The following is a 16614-nucleotide window of genomic DNA, read 5'->3' as shown; positions in this document are numbered from 1 at the left end:
TTCCTCCAGCTCCAGTATTATAAAAGACTGTTTGGATTAGATCACACAGCTCATTCACAGATTCTGAAATGTGATATTGGCCTGTTCTCTCTAAAGCTATGTTGGTCTATGTTGATGCTTTGATTTCGGTTGAAAATCATTAGGTGCTACGAAGACGAAGTTGAACGAGCTGCATTTTGTTAGATGTTGAATAAAGGTTTGAAAACGTTATGGAGGTCTCAAATAAAGTGATTACTAGAAAGAGTGGGAATGTCTTACTTATGGAATGATGGTCTTGGTTCCCGTGATCTACCAACAAATTTAGTCAGCCAGGTAAGATTTATCTTAGAGGGTCATGAAATTCAGTATTGGCAAGGGATAGTTTTAAATTCCACTACATTGAATCATTATAATCAGGTTAAACCTAGTTTTGGAGGGAAAATTTATTTTAAATTTAATTTACCGGCTATGATGTTATGTCGATGGATTCAGATTAGGATGAATTGCCTTCCAATCCAAAGCAGGCAAATGGTGTTCGACAGGGGGATAGTACAACCTGATAGTCGGTATGTGTGTCCTCTTTGTAGAGACGACGACGAGGATTTGGACCATTTTCTCCGAAAGTGCCCGGTGCTCTCTGATTTAAAGGAAATTTACTTACATGGGATTGTTTTGCTGCTTCCTGGTATTTTACAAAAAAGTAATCCAACCACAATATTTCGTATTGGTGCGTACATAGAGAAGGGATTAGAAAAAAGGGAAAGTTTTTATAATTAATTATTATTAATTATACGGAATTGCATTTATTTTCTCGATAAATTACCATAAGGTATTTTTTGCTATGCATCATGTTAATGTGTGTTTCGTAATTTGTTCAGTTGGGATTTCTTTATTTTTCATAAATTTTTGTGTGTATATTTCCAAGCTCTTGGGCTTTGGAAATACACGATCTATCTATCTATCTATCTATCTATTGATAGACTTTTGTATAGTTAATTGGCCCACTAGCCTACTTACCATTCCAAAATAAACCTATCGCTGCATAAACACAATGCTAAATATAGACAGACCGGTGGCGTCCCACCGCACCGATGGTACCGACGGCACGCCCGTGCAATCGTGCACCGCCAAATTTTTCTCCACGCCGGGAATTCTTTCACCAGTGGCACGCTGCCAATAAATTGCCATGGCATTAGGGTATGTACTCAGGCTTCTAGCTCGTAGTAGCTTTATCATATATAGCAAAAAGGCAACGGATTACCCAACGCTTTTTTTAACATTGGAAAATAGATACTTTCACATCTGTAACATATACTTTTCGTCTGTGGTTTACCCCTAGGAGACCTATAAAACCTTATTTTAGGAGCGAAAGTCTACATGAAAACACTAGGCTGTTTTGGGCTTAATAATTAGTTTAAGTTTTGTAATTCTTTTCTTTTAGTACTAAATAAATAATAATAATTTTGTATCGCGTATTCCGAAAAACGAGAAGAAATTGGTCTGCGTGAGTACTGCGTAATTCTATTCGCCGATAACACTGTACGATAGAAGAAGTCCAGCAAAATAATCTGTTGTACCAAACAAATGGATACTGGCAATAAAACTTATTTTGAGCCTTGGTTACAGCTTTTTGGTTGCTGTTCAGTCCAAGAAAATGTCGCCACAGTAAGTGTAGTTTTCAGAGTTGCATATCAAGCTCTTAATTCTTGATGGCTGTGTGCCTTGGCTATGAGTAAAGTCCATGCTTAATTCTTAGTGCCAGGGATTTCCCTAGTTTGGTAGGGCAAGTTGTAGTGATTTAAATTCTAGATACGGAAAGTATTGTATATCTAGAAAAACAGTTGAGCTGGGGTGTGGGGCAAAACTCAGTAGGCTATTGAATCTGGAGCCTTTTATGATCCCATGGCAAGGAATTTTGAAGTAGGCTACTTCCCTCTTCCTCTCCAAAGGACACTGACTTGGTTATCAGGGTTGTGGTTTTACTGTCAGTAAGGAAGTGTATTAATAAAGTACAATTTATTCCATTAGATTCCTTATTTTATGCTATTTGTTGGCTAGGCCTAAATATCATGGCTGCTTTTCTGATGACCCCCCCCCCCCAAATGTTCCAGATATAGGTCTTACTTTTTTATTATTGTATATTATTAAAAATTATTTTATCTAATAGACCTAGTTCTAACAATAGGCTAGCCTATTTAAAATTGTCTTATCTAACAATTCAAGACTCTTATTAGTTTTATTCAACAGTTCAGTCCTAGCCTAGTTTATAATCAGTACACCTAAGGAAGAAACACTTTAAAACTATGAGAACAACTTCAAAAATTCTTAAGTCCTTGCTTATCTCATTCCTAAAAGCATTGGTAAATTTCTACCAAATCATATTATTGACTTACGCATAAAGTGAATATACCACTTGATGCCTTTTTTATGCTGATTACGAATATAATAATCATTTCTATCGGAAATGAATTTCAGCCCCCCCTATATATGCCAATTCAGGGTATATATTTCTACATTAAGAGGGGTGGGGGCAAATTTTGTTTCTGATGTTAATGGGAGGTAACTTTAAACTTTACCCCCACTCCCCCTGATGTATAACAATATCCCCTGAATTGGCATATATAGGGGGGGGGGGGGCCAAAAGTCATGTCTAAGATAAATTATTATTATATTAGTAATCAGCATAAAAAAAGCATCCAGTGGTATATTCACTTTATGCGTAAGTCCATAATATGATTTGGTAGAACTTTACCAAAGGATTTTGCTTTACTTTAACCTCAACCCCCTAGCGTACAGATATTTACAAGGCTAGATTTAATGCTTTTAGCCCAAGAATTCTTGCTGTTCTGTTCTTGCCAGATTATTAGGGAAATCCTTGAAAATTCAGTGATAGTGGAATGACTTCTTGAATACAACTGATGAGCCAAAAGTAATGAAAAAGAGAGGTGATATCCAACTCTCAGCTCCCATTCTTTGGAGACATCTGACAGTTTATAAGTGGCCATGTATTTCCTGTATTGTTTTAAAGTCACATTTCTATGAATAGGCAGTACAGCAGCAGAGTACACCTGGGACTTTGAGCTTAAATCACATCAGTCCAGTTTTTGTTTTAAAAAATATCACTCAATGATAATTTATCGTGCATCCCTAGGCACAGGCTTAGTGGGCCTATTGATAAATATATAGCTTGATTTATGTTTACTACTCTCTGTACATTTTCCCATTTCTATATTGTGTTAGTGTCACTTCTTTGCTGTTAAGTCTATTTGGAGGAAAGAGTTATGTACAACAAAATGTATATAAAATATATAAATGGAACTTTATCTTTGCACATTGATGGGAAGCAGAAGTAAAGTAAAATATAATAGTTTTAAGAATGACCTAACTAAGCACTGTATTTTAGAATTTCTAAAAATTGTTTTCAGAATTTGTTATGTTTCCTTCTGAGGAAAAGCAACTGTAAACTAGGAACAACAATTCTGTTTTTTAACAATCCTATTCCTTTACCTTAAATTACATCTTCTAACAACTAAGGTTGAAGAACCTGTAGATGTTGCCAGGTAATATTGACTCAATATTCATGTCACAGTTCATGAGTGGATCATCACTATTTACATACATACAGGACAGTTTGGTTTCATTGTCAGGTGTCACTAGATGTATTGCTGGCCTGGTGTATTGGCTGACAGAATAGATTAGCTGAGTAAATTCCACAGTGGAACAATGCAATCAGTGAAGAAGTTGAACTTCTCCTGCTTTTTGCTAAATTTCTCAGCAGCAACATTTTAAGAAATTTAAAATAAATTTCTTGTGAATTATTATCTCATTTAATCAGTAGTTGTACTGAACCAATTGTGCTCAAATCCTCCTCAGGGCCATACTGTGGTGTTTCTTTTGATCCTGAAATTTTCCCCACAGTAGAGTGCAGGCGGTTTGTTATAATTGTAATATCCTTTCTTGTTTTAGTTTAAAGCTTATTCCAATAGGCAATGCTTAGAAGTCCTCCAAAAAAAAACTCCCCCCAGATCCGACCCTAAATACCAGTGAAACTGATACCCATATTGGCTGGTCAAGCAGACTATCACAAAGTTCACATGATAGCTCCAATTCTGAGAATAGGACAATGATTAGTGTAGGGGCTAATGTCAGTATAAATGATGATAATGGGTTTCAAGAGGTCCTTTCTAGAAGCTCTAAAAAAGGAAAAAAATCTCCCCAATCAAAAGCATTTCCCCTCTCCCTGCCCAAGATCCTCCATCCCAAAACTTAGGAACTTACCTTAAAATTACTCCTTTTACCCCCTTTGAAATAAAAAAGATTACTGCAATTTTCAAATTGCTAAAATCAATGTTCTCCCTTAATATTCACCGTGATGGACCTCTGCTAATAGCTGTCCAAGATCAGAAATCAGCAGACACAATAATTAATCTAAAATCCTCTCTGAATACCCTAATTAATGCATCTAAATGGAACCCAAAATAATCACCAACAAAAATAGTAGTTTATAATATTCCCCCAGAAATACCCATTCAGGAGTTAAAAGAACGGCTCTCAGATAGGGCTGGCAACACAATCCCAGTTAAAGATGTTACCCAACTTGGTAAACCTAACTCTAATGGCCTAAAAACAAGTAGATCCTTCTTATTTACACTGAAGGAAAAAAATAATATCCCAGAAAAGTTTTTCCTATTTGGGAAAATGAAACTGTACAAGGAATGCAAACCAAAGACTATCCAGTGTCAGAAGTGTCTCAAACTGGGACACACAACAAACAAATGCAATGAAATTCTCCTAGAGTGTAGTAATTGTAAAGCATTCCATCCTAAAGAGTTGACAACTTGCAACAACACTCAGCCTACATGTATGAATTGCAAAGGCCCACATGAATCTACCAATAAATCACTATACCCTGCACAGAAGAAAAGAACACTAACACTCCAAATAGCAACAGAGAAGGCCATTCCATACCCCTTTGCTGCAATGGAAGCAAATGCTGCCCAACAATACCAAATAAAGCCCATAATGAAACCAACCAAAACCCCCAAGTCAAATTCCCCCAGTGCATCAAGTACCCCGTATAAAACACCATCCTCTATGCCCCCTAGCTCACATCCCTATCAGAAGGAATCACCAAGTCAACAAGCCTCCTTGTCCAGTGAGATGAGGTCAGCCTGGCCCCCCTTCCCAAGAAGAAACAAACCAGAAACACTACCAGGAATTAATCCCTTAACCGACAAACAGGATGCACAACTAAACATGCAATCCCCAAATATATGCTTATTCATTCTAAACTGTAATGCAGTTCAGGCCATGAATATACATCGACTACAGAAAACAAAAATCATTGCAGAATTGGCAAAAATCTACATCCCTGATGATTTGCTCATTCAAGCAAAAAAAGATCTTGCTTTACTATTATTAAAGCTGAACATTGATACACAGTCATATGAAAAATAAATCAACAACACATATCAATACTCCAGTGGAATGTAAGATCACTCACCGAAAATAAGCTAAATGAACTACTATCTTTTATGAATAATAATTCCATTAATATTGCTTGCCTCCAGGAAACTCATTTAACTCAAAATCAACAAATTAAGTCTCTGGGATATACTATCCTGAGAAAGGATAGATCATCAGAGAGAAAAGGAGGTGGAGTAGCTTTAATAGTTAAAAATAATATAAAATTCTGTGGCATCAACTTTCCAGATTTTGCAAATGATGTTGTTGCAATTGGTATCAGTGTTTGGCTGAATAATACAAAAACCTACATAATAAGCTTTTATAACCCTAATGGCAAAACTACAGATGCCATGGATTTCTTTGATTATATAAATAATTCTAATATGTTAAAAAAAATCATTATTTGCAGAGACTTCAATCCCCACAGCCTTTTGTGGGGGAATAAACCAGCAAATAAAGCTGGTAAATTGATTGAGCATATGACTTCAAATAATATTGAATTAGCTGTTGCTACCCCTCCAAACCTGAATACATATTTCAACCCCAAAAGTGGCAGATTCTCTACAATTCACCTACAAATTGTGTTGTTAAATATTTTGAATAAAATTTGTATAAATAAAATAGATAGTCTATGAACTGACCACTTTGCTATAATTTGCTCCCTAAATGAACCTGCTGAAACCCAATCACACACCTCAAAATATATCAACACTAAAGCAAATTGGTCTATGTTCTAAAATAAGCTAAATGATGAAATTACAAGTTTCACCCAAAATTCATGCATTTCAAACACAACAGTTGACACACATGCTGAAGTCTTAGCATCTTTGCTAATAAATACAGCTAATCAAGCTATTCCCAGGACAACACCTAAAAAAACCTTCCCAAAGCATGGTGGACAAATGAGTGCCAAAATAAGCGGAAAATAAAGAATGCAGCTAGTAGAGCATTCATAAGAAAACCATCAACTACTACATATTTAAAAAAATAACAAGAATAATCTATTCTAAAAAGGACTATAATAGATGCTAAATATTAATAGTGGAATAATTTTGCAAATAATCTCTCCAGAGTGACACATAAGGCCAATTATACATAAAGTCATAAGCCACATCTGTTACTAATAAATGTCAAAATACTACAGAGTAACAGATAACTACAGAGTGTACAGAGATACTACAGAGTGTACAGAGTAACAGATAAGCCACATCTTTACTAATAAATACAGCTAATCATGCTATCCCCAGGACAACACCTTAGAAAACATTCCCTAGACACATTCCTAAAGCATGGTGGACGAATGAGTGCCTAAATAAATGGACAATAAAAAAGGCAGCTAGGACAGTATTCATAAAAAAAACCATCACCTACTACATATTTAAATAAATTACAAGCAGAATCTAATCTAAAAAGGACTATAATAGATGCTAAATATAAATACTGGAATAATTTTGCAAATAATCTCTCCAAAGAAACACATGAGCCAATTACACATAAAGTAACAAGCCACATCTGTGGGAAAAAGACTTCCCCCAACCCACTCCTGTATGAGCTTATTCATAATAATACCCATTATGACAATGATAATGAAAAAGCTAAGCTATTTGCAACTCTTTTTGTTAATAAGCTAACATCAAATAATCGAAGCAAAATGTCCCCAATTCCTATGAACCCAAGTTACCAACCACGCCCAGGATCCGAGTATATAACTAGTCCATTTTCAATCCAGGAAATGAATAATGCAATACATTATATTAGGACCAAAACAAGCGGCAGCTATGACAATACACACCCTACATGGATAAAGAATCTCCCCCCTTCATGCAAACAGGAACTGCTAAATTGTTATAATCACGCTTGAGCATCTTCTATGTTCCCCAATATTGGAAATGTTCGTCCCTCCTACCAATCCTAAAGAAAAATAAACCCAAAGATAACCCTGAGTCCAATAGGCCCATAATGATTACCCCTGTGATGGGGAAAATAATTGAGAAAATGATATATTACAGACTCCTCTGGTTTGTTGAAAAAAATAATATGATCCCTCACACTCAAACTGGATTCAGGAAATACCACTCCTCAACAGATGCTTTCATTTTGCTAACAAATGCAATAAATAGATTTTGAAGGGGCATATGACAATGTGAACCACCAAATCCTTTTAAACAAACTTGCAAACCATGGACTACCCCCCAAGCTAGTATCTTTTATAAAATCTTTCATAGAAGTGCAAAGTTTCATTGTTTGCGTTGGTTCAGCCTCTTCACCCCAAAAGACAATAACCAAAGGCCTACCTCAGGGAGCAGTCCTCAGTTGCCTCCTTTTTGCCCTATATCTCTGGGACATGAACCTCCCCCACACAAATCTACAATATGCTGACGATCTGGTGCTATGGTCACCTGGCAAAACCTTTAAGATAGGACAGTCAAATCTGCGAAAGTCACTTTTCCAATTTGAAAAATTCTCACAACATTCAGATTTACCCATTGCACCTACCAAGTCAAAAATAATCCAATTTCACCAAAAGCGGAACCATGTTAATGTAAAAATAGCTCTAAATGGAACAACTATTCCAGAAGATAGTCATATTAATTACCTAGGTTTCATGCTTGAGTAAAACCTTAATTGTCACATCCACATTTCAAACACAATAAAAAAAAATGCTATAGAAAAACAAATATACTAAAAAGACTTCTTTCCACGCCCTGGGGCTGTAAGAAGAAAACCTTACTCCAGTTTTATAAATCACATATAAAACCCCATATTGACTATGGGCTCATCGTCTATGGTGCATGTGCAAAGACCCAGATGCAGAAAATTAAAACAATACAAAATGATATAATACGTCTCATATTTGGTCTTAGGAAACCCAAAAGCCTCAAGTTTCTGCTTATGGGGAGTGGATTATCAACATTCAGGGAGAGACGTAGCTTTCTCTTTACAAAACATCTTACAAAAATTGAATCAAATAGCTCACACACGCTACATAATTGGTTAAGAAACCCTGCCATGTATAGAGGCATTGCAGATGAGTATGCCAATATTCAGAAGAAGTTCCCTGTACCAGCAAAGTCTATTCCACCTACTTTCCCCCATTCCCCTCAATGGAATTGGTCAATTCCTATAATAAATACTGATTTCTCAAAGTGGAGTAAAGATTTAACCCCCATTGCTTTTGTCCAGAAAAAATTTGCTGAACTTAATACAATTACTTATAAAAACTACTTCCAAATATTTGTTGATGGGTCAAAAATGAATGAGAAGGTTGCAAGTGGTGTTTTTCTTTCCCACCTTAAAATTGCACTGGATGAGAGGTTATATAATAATGTATATATAATGTTTGCTGAGTTAAATGCCATAATCATGGCATTAGAACACCTTAAGGAAACCAACCTTTGATTGCAAATTCAAATAATATTATAGTATATTCCGACTCATTATCAAGCCTTGAGTTGCTGGCCTCAGCTCCTCAATATAAGTTGGAGATTGACACTTATCATTGTCTCAGTATTATTGATAATCTTGCTTCAAGTTGCATAAAAACTTATTTTCAGTACATTCCTAGCCACTCTGGCATAAGTGGTAGTCATCGGGTTGATGAAATAGCAAAAAATACTATAAATATTGACCAGCCGAGTGGGAGACCAATCCTAATTAGAAATATTTACCGATGGAGGCTATCAGATATTAATTTTAATAAGATTAATCCTATCCTTTCCCCCTTTCCCAATAAGAATCTTTCTAAAATTTATCAGACAAAGATCTACTGAAAGATATCTGAAAATATCTCATAAATATGAGGCAATCAAGCCAGTAGCTCTGTAGCCCACAGAGTGAAGCAAAAGGAAAAGGGCTAAATGGTATTACTGAAAAGCCCGCCTGCTGTTAAATAGAAGAAGAAGAAGAAGAACTTTGATGCAGTTTATGGGATTTCAAAGACCCAGATGCAAAAAATTGAAACAACACAAAATGATATAATGCGTCTCATATTTGGTCTTAGGAAACTCACAAGCACCAAGTTTCTGCTTACGGAGAATGGTTTAACAACAATAAGGGAGAGACGTAGCTTTCTCTTGATAAAACATCTTACAAAAATTGAATCAAATAGCTCACACACATTACATAATTGGTTAAGAAATCCAGCCATGTATAGAGGTATTGCAGATGAGTATGCCAATATTCAAAAGAAGTTCCCTGTACCAGCAAAGTCTATTGCACCTACTTTCCCCCAATCCCCTCCATGGCATTGGTCATTTCCCATAATAAATACTGAATTTTCAAAATGGAATAAAGATTTGACCCCCATTGCTTTTGTCCAGAAAAAATTTGCAGAACTTAATGCAATTCCCTATAAAAATCATTTCCAAATATTTGTTGATGGGTCAAAAATGAATGAAAAGGTTGCAAGTGGTGTTTTCCTTCCTCACCTGAAAATTGCAATGGGCGAGAGATTGTTTAATAATTTATCTATAATGTCTGCTGAGTAAAATGCCATAATCATGGCATTAGAACACCTTAAGCAAAACCAACCTTTGATTGAAAATTTGAATAATATTATCATCTATTCCGACTCTTTATCAAGCCTTGAGTTGCTGGCCTCAGCTCCTCAATATAAGTTGGACATTGACACTTATCATTGTCTCAGTATTATAGGTAAACTTGCTTCAAGTGGCATAAGAACTTATTTTCAGTATATTCCTAGCCACTCTGGCATAAGTGGCAATCATCAGGTTGATGAAATAGCAAAAAATGCTATAAATATTGACCAGCCAAGTGGGAGACCAATCCCAATTAGAGATATTTACAGATGGAGACTATCAGATATTAATTTTAATAAGAATAATCCTATACTTTCCCCCTTTCACATTAAGTATTTTTCTAAAATTTACCATAGAATTCGTTCTGGAACAAATGGACTAAATTTTCTTGCAGTCTCGTATAAGTTTTCTAATTCAAGTGGTTCAATTCCCCTGTCCCCTCTTTGCAGGCATTGTAATATGAATAATGAAACAATTGACCATTGCCTATTTGAATGTATTATGCTGACGTCTGCACAACATACTTTGCTTTGTAAACTGTTAAAATGCTTCAGACACCACAAAATCTCACTATCAGCCAAGAGCCTAGCCAACTATACCTGCACACAGAGCATAGAAATCGACATTTACCATCTTATATTTGAACTCCTAGACTCGAAAGATCTACTGAAAGATATATGAAAATATCTAATAAATATGAGGCAATCAAGCCAGTAGCTCCGTAGCCCACAGAGTGAATCAAAAGGAAAAGGGCTAAACGGCATTACTGAAAAGCCCGCCTGCTGTTAAATAGAAGAGGAAGAAGAAGAACTTTGATGCAGTTTATGGGATTGCAAAGACGCAGAGGCAAAAATTGAAGCAACACTAAACGGTAAATCGTGTCCCATGTTTGGTTTTAGGAAAACAACAAGCACCTGATTTATGCTAATGAGGAGTGGATTAATAACAAGAAGGAAGTTACGCATCTTTCTTTTAATAAAACAGGGTACAAAATTGGCTCAAATAGCTCACACACATTACATAATTGGTTAAGAAATCCAGCCATGTATAGAGGTACTGCAGATGAGTATGCCAATATTCAAAAGAAGTTCCCTGTACCAGCAAAGTCTATTGCACCTACTTTCTCCCAATCCCCTCCATGGAATTGGTCATTTCCCATAATAGATACTGAATTTTCAAAATGGAATAAAGATTTAACCCCCATTGCTTTTGTCCAGAAAAAATTTGCAGAACTTAATACAATTCCCTATAAAAATCATTTCCAAATATTTGTTGATGGGTCAAAAATGAATGAAAAGGTTGCAAGTGGTGTTTTCCTTCCTCACCTGAAAATTGCAATGGGCGAGAGATTATTTAATAATTTATCTATAATGTCTGCTGAGTTAAATGCCATAATCATGGCATTAGAACACCTTAAGCAAAACCAACCTTTGATTGAAAATTTGAATAATATTATCATCTATTCCGACTCTTTACCAAGCCTTGAGTTGCTGGCCTCAGCTCCTCAATATAAGTTGGACATTGACACTTATCATTGTCTCAGTATTATTGATAATCTTGCTTCAAGTGGCATAAAAACTTACTTTCAGTACATTCTTAGCCACTCTGGTATAAGTGGTAATCATCAGGTTGATGAAATAGCAAAAAATGCTATAAATATTGACCAGCCAAGTGGGAGACCAATCCCAATTAGAGATGTTTACCAATGGAGGCTATCAGATATTAATTTTAATAAGATTAATCCTATCCTTTCCCCCTTTCCCAATAATTATCTTTCTAAAATTTATCATAGAATTCATTCTGGAACAAATGGACTAAATTTCCTTGCATTCTCATATAAGTTTTCTAATTCAAGTGGTTCAATTCCCCTGTCCCCTCTTTGCAGGCATTGTAATATGAATAATGAAACAATTGACCATTGCCTATTTGATTGACCATTGCCATGAGCCAACTATACCTGCACACAGAGCATAGAAATCGACATCTATCATCTTATATTTGAACTCCTAGATTCGAAAGATCTGCTGAAAGATTTCTGAATATTATCTAATAATTCGGAGGCAAACAAGACAATAGCTCTGTAGCCCACAGAGTGAGGCAAAAGGAAAAGGGCTAAATGCTTTTACTGAAAATCCCACCTGCTGTTAAATAGAAGAAGAAGAAGAAGAGAAGGTTTTACCATACAGCAACCTTATAAGAAAATCGAAATATATTTTCTTGTGATTATTATCGCTTCTAATCAGCAGTTGTACCAAACCTATCCTGCTCAAGTCATCCTCAGGGCTATACTGTGGTGTTTATCCTCCCCATATTATAGTCCAGACGTTTTTATATCATATTTTTTCCATTCTTTTTGTATTTTTATAATTGTTTTTAAAGATTTTTAAAATTGGAATTTTTTAGAAGTCCTCAAAAAAAAAACCTCCCCCCAGATCCCAAATCAAATTCCATAGTGAAAGATAGGGCCTCTCAGATAGGGCTGGAAACACAATCCCAGTTGAGGATGTTACCCAACTTGGAAAACCTAACTCTAATGGCCTAAAAACTAGTAGATCCTTCTTATTCACACTGAAGGATAAAATTGATATCCCAGAAAAATTATTCCTATTTGAGCAAATCAAACCACGCAAGGAATTCAAACCTAAGCCTATTCAGTGTCAGAAGTGTTTCAAACTGGGACACACGACAAACAAATGCAATGAAATTCTCCAAGAGTGTAGTAATTGTAAATCTATCCATCCTAAAGAGCTGACAACTTGCAACAACACTCAGCCTACATGCATCGATTGCAAAGGCCCTCATGAATCTACAAATAAATCATTATACCCTGCATACAAGAAAAGAGCTCTGACACTCCAAATATCAACAGAGAAGGCCAGCCCAGACCCCTTTGCAGCAATGGAAGCAAATGCTGCCCAACACTCCCAAATAAAGCCTATAATGAAACCAACAAAAACCCCCAAATCAAATGCCCCCAATGCATCTAGCAACCCTTATAAAAAACAATCTTCTAAGCCCCCTAGCTCAAATCCCTATCAGAAGGAATCACGAAGCCAACAAGCCTCCTTGTCCGGTGAGATGAGGTCAGCCTGGCCCCCCTCCCAAGAAGAAACAAACCAGAAATACTACCAGGAATCAATCCCTTAACCAACAAACAGGATACAGAACCAAAAATGCAATCCCCAAATATATGCTTATTCATTCTAAACTGTAATGCAGTTCAGGCCATGAACATACATCAACTACAGAAAACAAAAATTATTGCAGAATTGGCAAAAATATACATCCCAGATGATATGCTCATTCAAGCAAAAAAAGATCTTGCTTTACTTTTAACAAAGCTGAACATTGATACACAGTCATATGAAGAATAAATCAACAACACAACATATATCAATATTCCAATGGAATGTAAGATCACTCACTGAAAATAAGCTAAATGAACTAATATCATTTATGAATAATAATTCCATTAATATTGCTTGCCTCCAGGAAACTCATTTAACCCAAAATCAACAAATTAAGTCTCCGGGATATACTATCCTGAGAAAGGATAGATCTGCAGAGAGAAAAGGAGGTGGGGTAGCTTTATTAGTTAATAATGATATAACATTTTGTGGCATCAATTTTCCAGATTTTGCAAATGATGTTGATGTTATTGGTATCAGTGTTTGGCTGAATAATTTAAAACCTACATAATAAGCTTTTATAACCCTAATGGCCAAACTACAGATGCCAAGGATTTCTTTAATTATATAAATAATTCTAATATGTTAAAAAATATCATTATTTGTGGTGATTTCAATGCCCACAGCCTTTTGTGGGGGAATAAACCAGCAAATAAAGCTGGTAAATTCATTGAGCATATGACTTTAAATAATAATGAATTAGCTGTTGCTACCCCTCCAAACCTGAACACACATTTCAACCCCAAAAGTGGCAGATTCTCCACAATTGACCTACAAATTGTGTCATTAAATTTTTTGAACAAAATTTACATAAATAAAATTGATAGTCTATGTACTGACCACTTTGCTATAGTTTGCTCTCTAAATGAACCTGCTGAAACTTTATCTCATACATCCAAATATATCAACACTAAAGCAGATTGGTCTATGTTCCAAAATAAGCTAAATGATGAAATTACAAGTTTCACCCAAAGTTCATGCATTTCTAACAAAACAGTTGACACACATGCTGAAGCCTTGACATCTTTACTAATAAATACAGCTAATCATGCTATCCCCAAGACAACACCTAAGAAAACATTCCCTAAACAAATTCCTAAAGCATGGTGGACAAATGAGTGCCTAAATAAATGGAGGATAAAAAAGGCAGCTAGGACAGAATTCATAAGAAAACCATGACCTACTACATATTTTAAAAAATTACATGATGGAGACCAATCCCAATTAGAGATATTTACCGATGGAGGCTATCAGATATTAATTTTAATAAGATTAATCCTATCCTTTCCCTTTCCCAATAATTATCTTTCTAAAATTTATCATAGAATTCATTCTGGAACAAATGGACTAAATTTCCTTGAATTCTCATATAAGCTTTCTAATTCAAGTGGTTCAATTCCCCTGTCCCCTCTTTGCAGGCATTGTAATATGAATAATGAAACAATTGACCATTGCCTATTTGAATGTAATATGCTGACGTCTGCACAACATACCTTGCTTTGTAAACTGTTAAAATACTTCAAACACCACAAAATCCCACCATCAGCAAAGAGCCTAGCCAGCTACACCTGCACACAGAGCATAGAAATCGACATCTATCAACTTATATTTGAACTCCTAGAGTCGAAAGATCTGCTGAAAGATATCTGAATATATCTAATAAATATGAGGCAATCAAGCCAGTAGCTCTGTAGCCCACAGAGTGAAGCAAAAGGAAAAGGGCTAAATAGTTTTACTGAAAAGCCCGCCTGCTGTTAAATAGAAGAAGAAGAAGAAGATTTCTAAAATTTACCATGAGAAGGTTTTACCATACAGCAACCTTATAAGAAAATCGAAATATATTTTCTTGTGATTATTATCGCTTCTAATCAGCAGTTGTACCAAACCTATCCTGCTCAAGTCATCCTCAGGGCTATACTGTCATCAGCCAAGAGCCTAGCCAACTATACCTGCACACAGAGCATAGAAATCGACATCTATCAACTTATGTTTGAACTCCTAGAGTCGAAAGATCTGCTGAAAGATATCTGAATATTTCTAATAAATATGAGGCAATCAAGCCAGTAGCTCTGTAGCCCACAGAGTGAAGCAAAAGGAAAAGGGCTAAATAGTTTTACTGAAAAGCCCGCCTGCTGTTATATAGAAGAAGAGAAGAAGGTTGCAATTGGTGTTTTCCTTCCTCATCTGAAAATTGCAATGGGTGAGAGATTATTTAATAATTTATCTATAATGTCTGCTGAGTTAAATGCCATAATCATGGCATTAGAACACCTTAAGCAAAACCAACCTTTGATTGCAAATTCGAATAATATTATCATCTATTCCGACTCTTTATCAAGCCTTAAGTTGCTGGCCTCAGCTCCCCAATATAAGTTGGACATTGACACTTATCACTGTCTCAGTATTATTGATAATCCTGCTTCAAGTTGCATGAAAACTCATATTCTGAATATTCCTAGCAACTCTGGCATAACTGGTAGTCATCAGATTAGTGAAAGAGCTAAAAATGCTATCAATATTGACCAGCCAATTGGGAGACCAATCCCAATTAGATATATTTTTTGATGGAGGATATCAGATATTCATTTTAATAAGATTAATCCTATCCTTTCCCCCTTTCCCAATAAGTATCTTTCTAAAATCTATCATAGAATTCGTTCTGGAACAAATGGACTAAATTTTTTTTGCATTCTCATATAAACTTTCTAATTCAAGTGGTTCAAATCCCCTGTCCCCTCTTTGCATGCATTGTAATATGAATAATGAAACAATTGACCATTGCCTATTTGAATGTAATATGCTGACGTCTGCACAACATACCTTGCTTTGTAAACTGTTAAAATACTTCAAACCCCACAAAATCTCACTATCAGCCAACAGCCAACTATACCTCCACACAGAGAACAGAAATCGATATCTATCATCTTATATTTGAACTCCTTGAGTCAAAAGATCTACTGAAAGATATCTGAGAATATCTAATAAATAAGAGACAACCAAGACAGTAGCTCTGTAGCCCACAGAGTGAAGCAAAAAGAAGAGGGCTAAATAGTACCAACTGAATAGCCCGCCTGCTGTGAATTAGAAGAAGAAGAAGGGATTTGCTTGTGTTCTGGTGCATTCACTGTGGTCAAAAAACAGGCTTAATGGTGTCACTGGTCATCATCTGAAATGTGAGGATACCATCTCTTCTCTTTCTACAGTATGTAAGGGTAAGCAGGTCAAGCTTTTTGAGTTGTTGCTTGTGGGAGATTTGTTTTTGGCAAAAGAGAGTTTGTTTGCTTTACATTGGACTTTCTCAAGTATCTCTATGTCATACTTTAAATGTGGGTTGACAACCAACATGCCAAACTCAAGATGGGGATGAACAAGGGCTGTGTAAAACTTCTTGATAACTCTTGGTTGACAACTTGTGACTGAATGCTTGATCAAACTGAGGACCT

General features: G+C 35.8%; 1 protein-coding gene across 1 annotated transcript in view; it reads left to right on the top strand.

The window, feature by feature from the left end:
- Positions 1–1511: 1511 nt before the first annotated feature.
- Spec2 (CDC42 small effector protein Spec2) overlaps positions 1512–16614 on the top strand; it is a 42623-nt gene continuing 27520 nt past the window's right edge. The window contains exon 1 of the mRNA XM_089094722.1: positions 1512–1644. Coding sequence (XP_088950848.1) covers positions 1564–1644 — 81 coding nt within the window. The 5' untranslated portion in view covers positions 1512–1563. The remainder of the gene's footprint in view (positions 1645–16614) is intronic.

The sequence above is a fragment of the Artemia sp. Qi Xiang Cuo genome, chromosome 9 (assembly GCF_049724085.1).
Source record: "Artemia sp. Qi Xiang Cuo chromosome 9, ASM4972408v1, whole genome shotgun sequence".
NCBI lineage: Eukaryota > Metazoa > Arthropoda > Branchiopoda > Anostraca > Artemiidae > Artemia > Artemia sp. Qi Xiang Cuo.
This window is presented reverse-complemented; position numbering and strand designations above follow the sequence as displayed.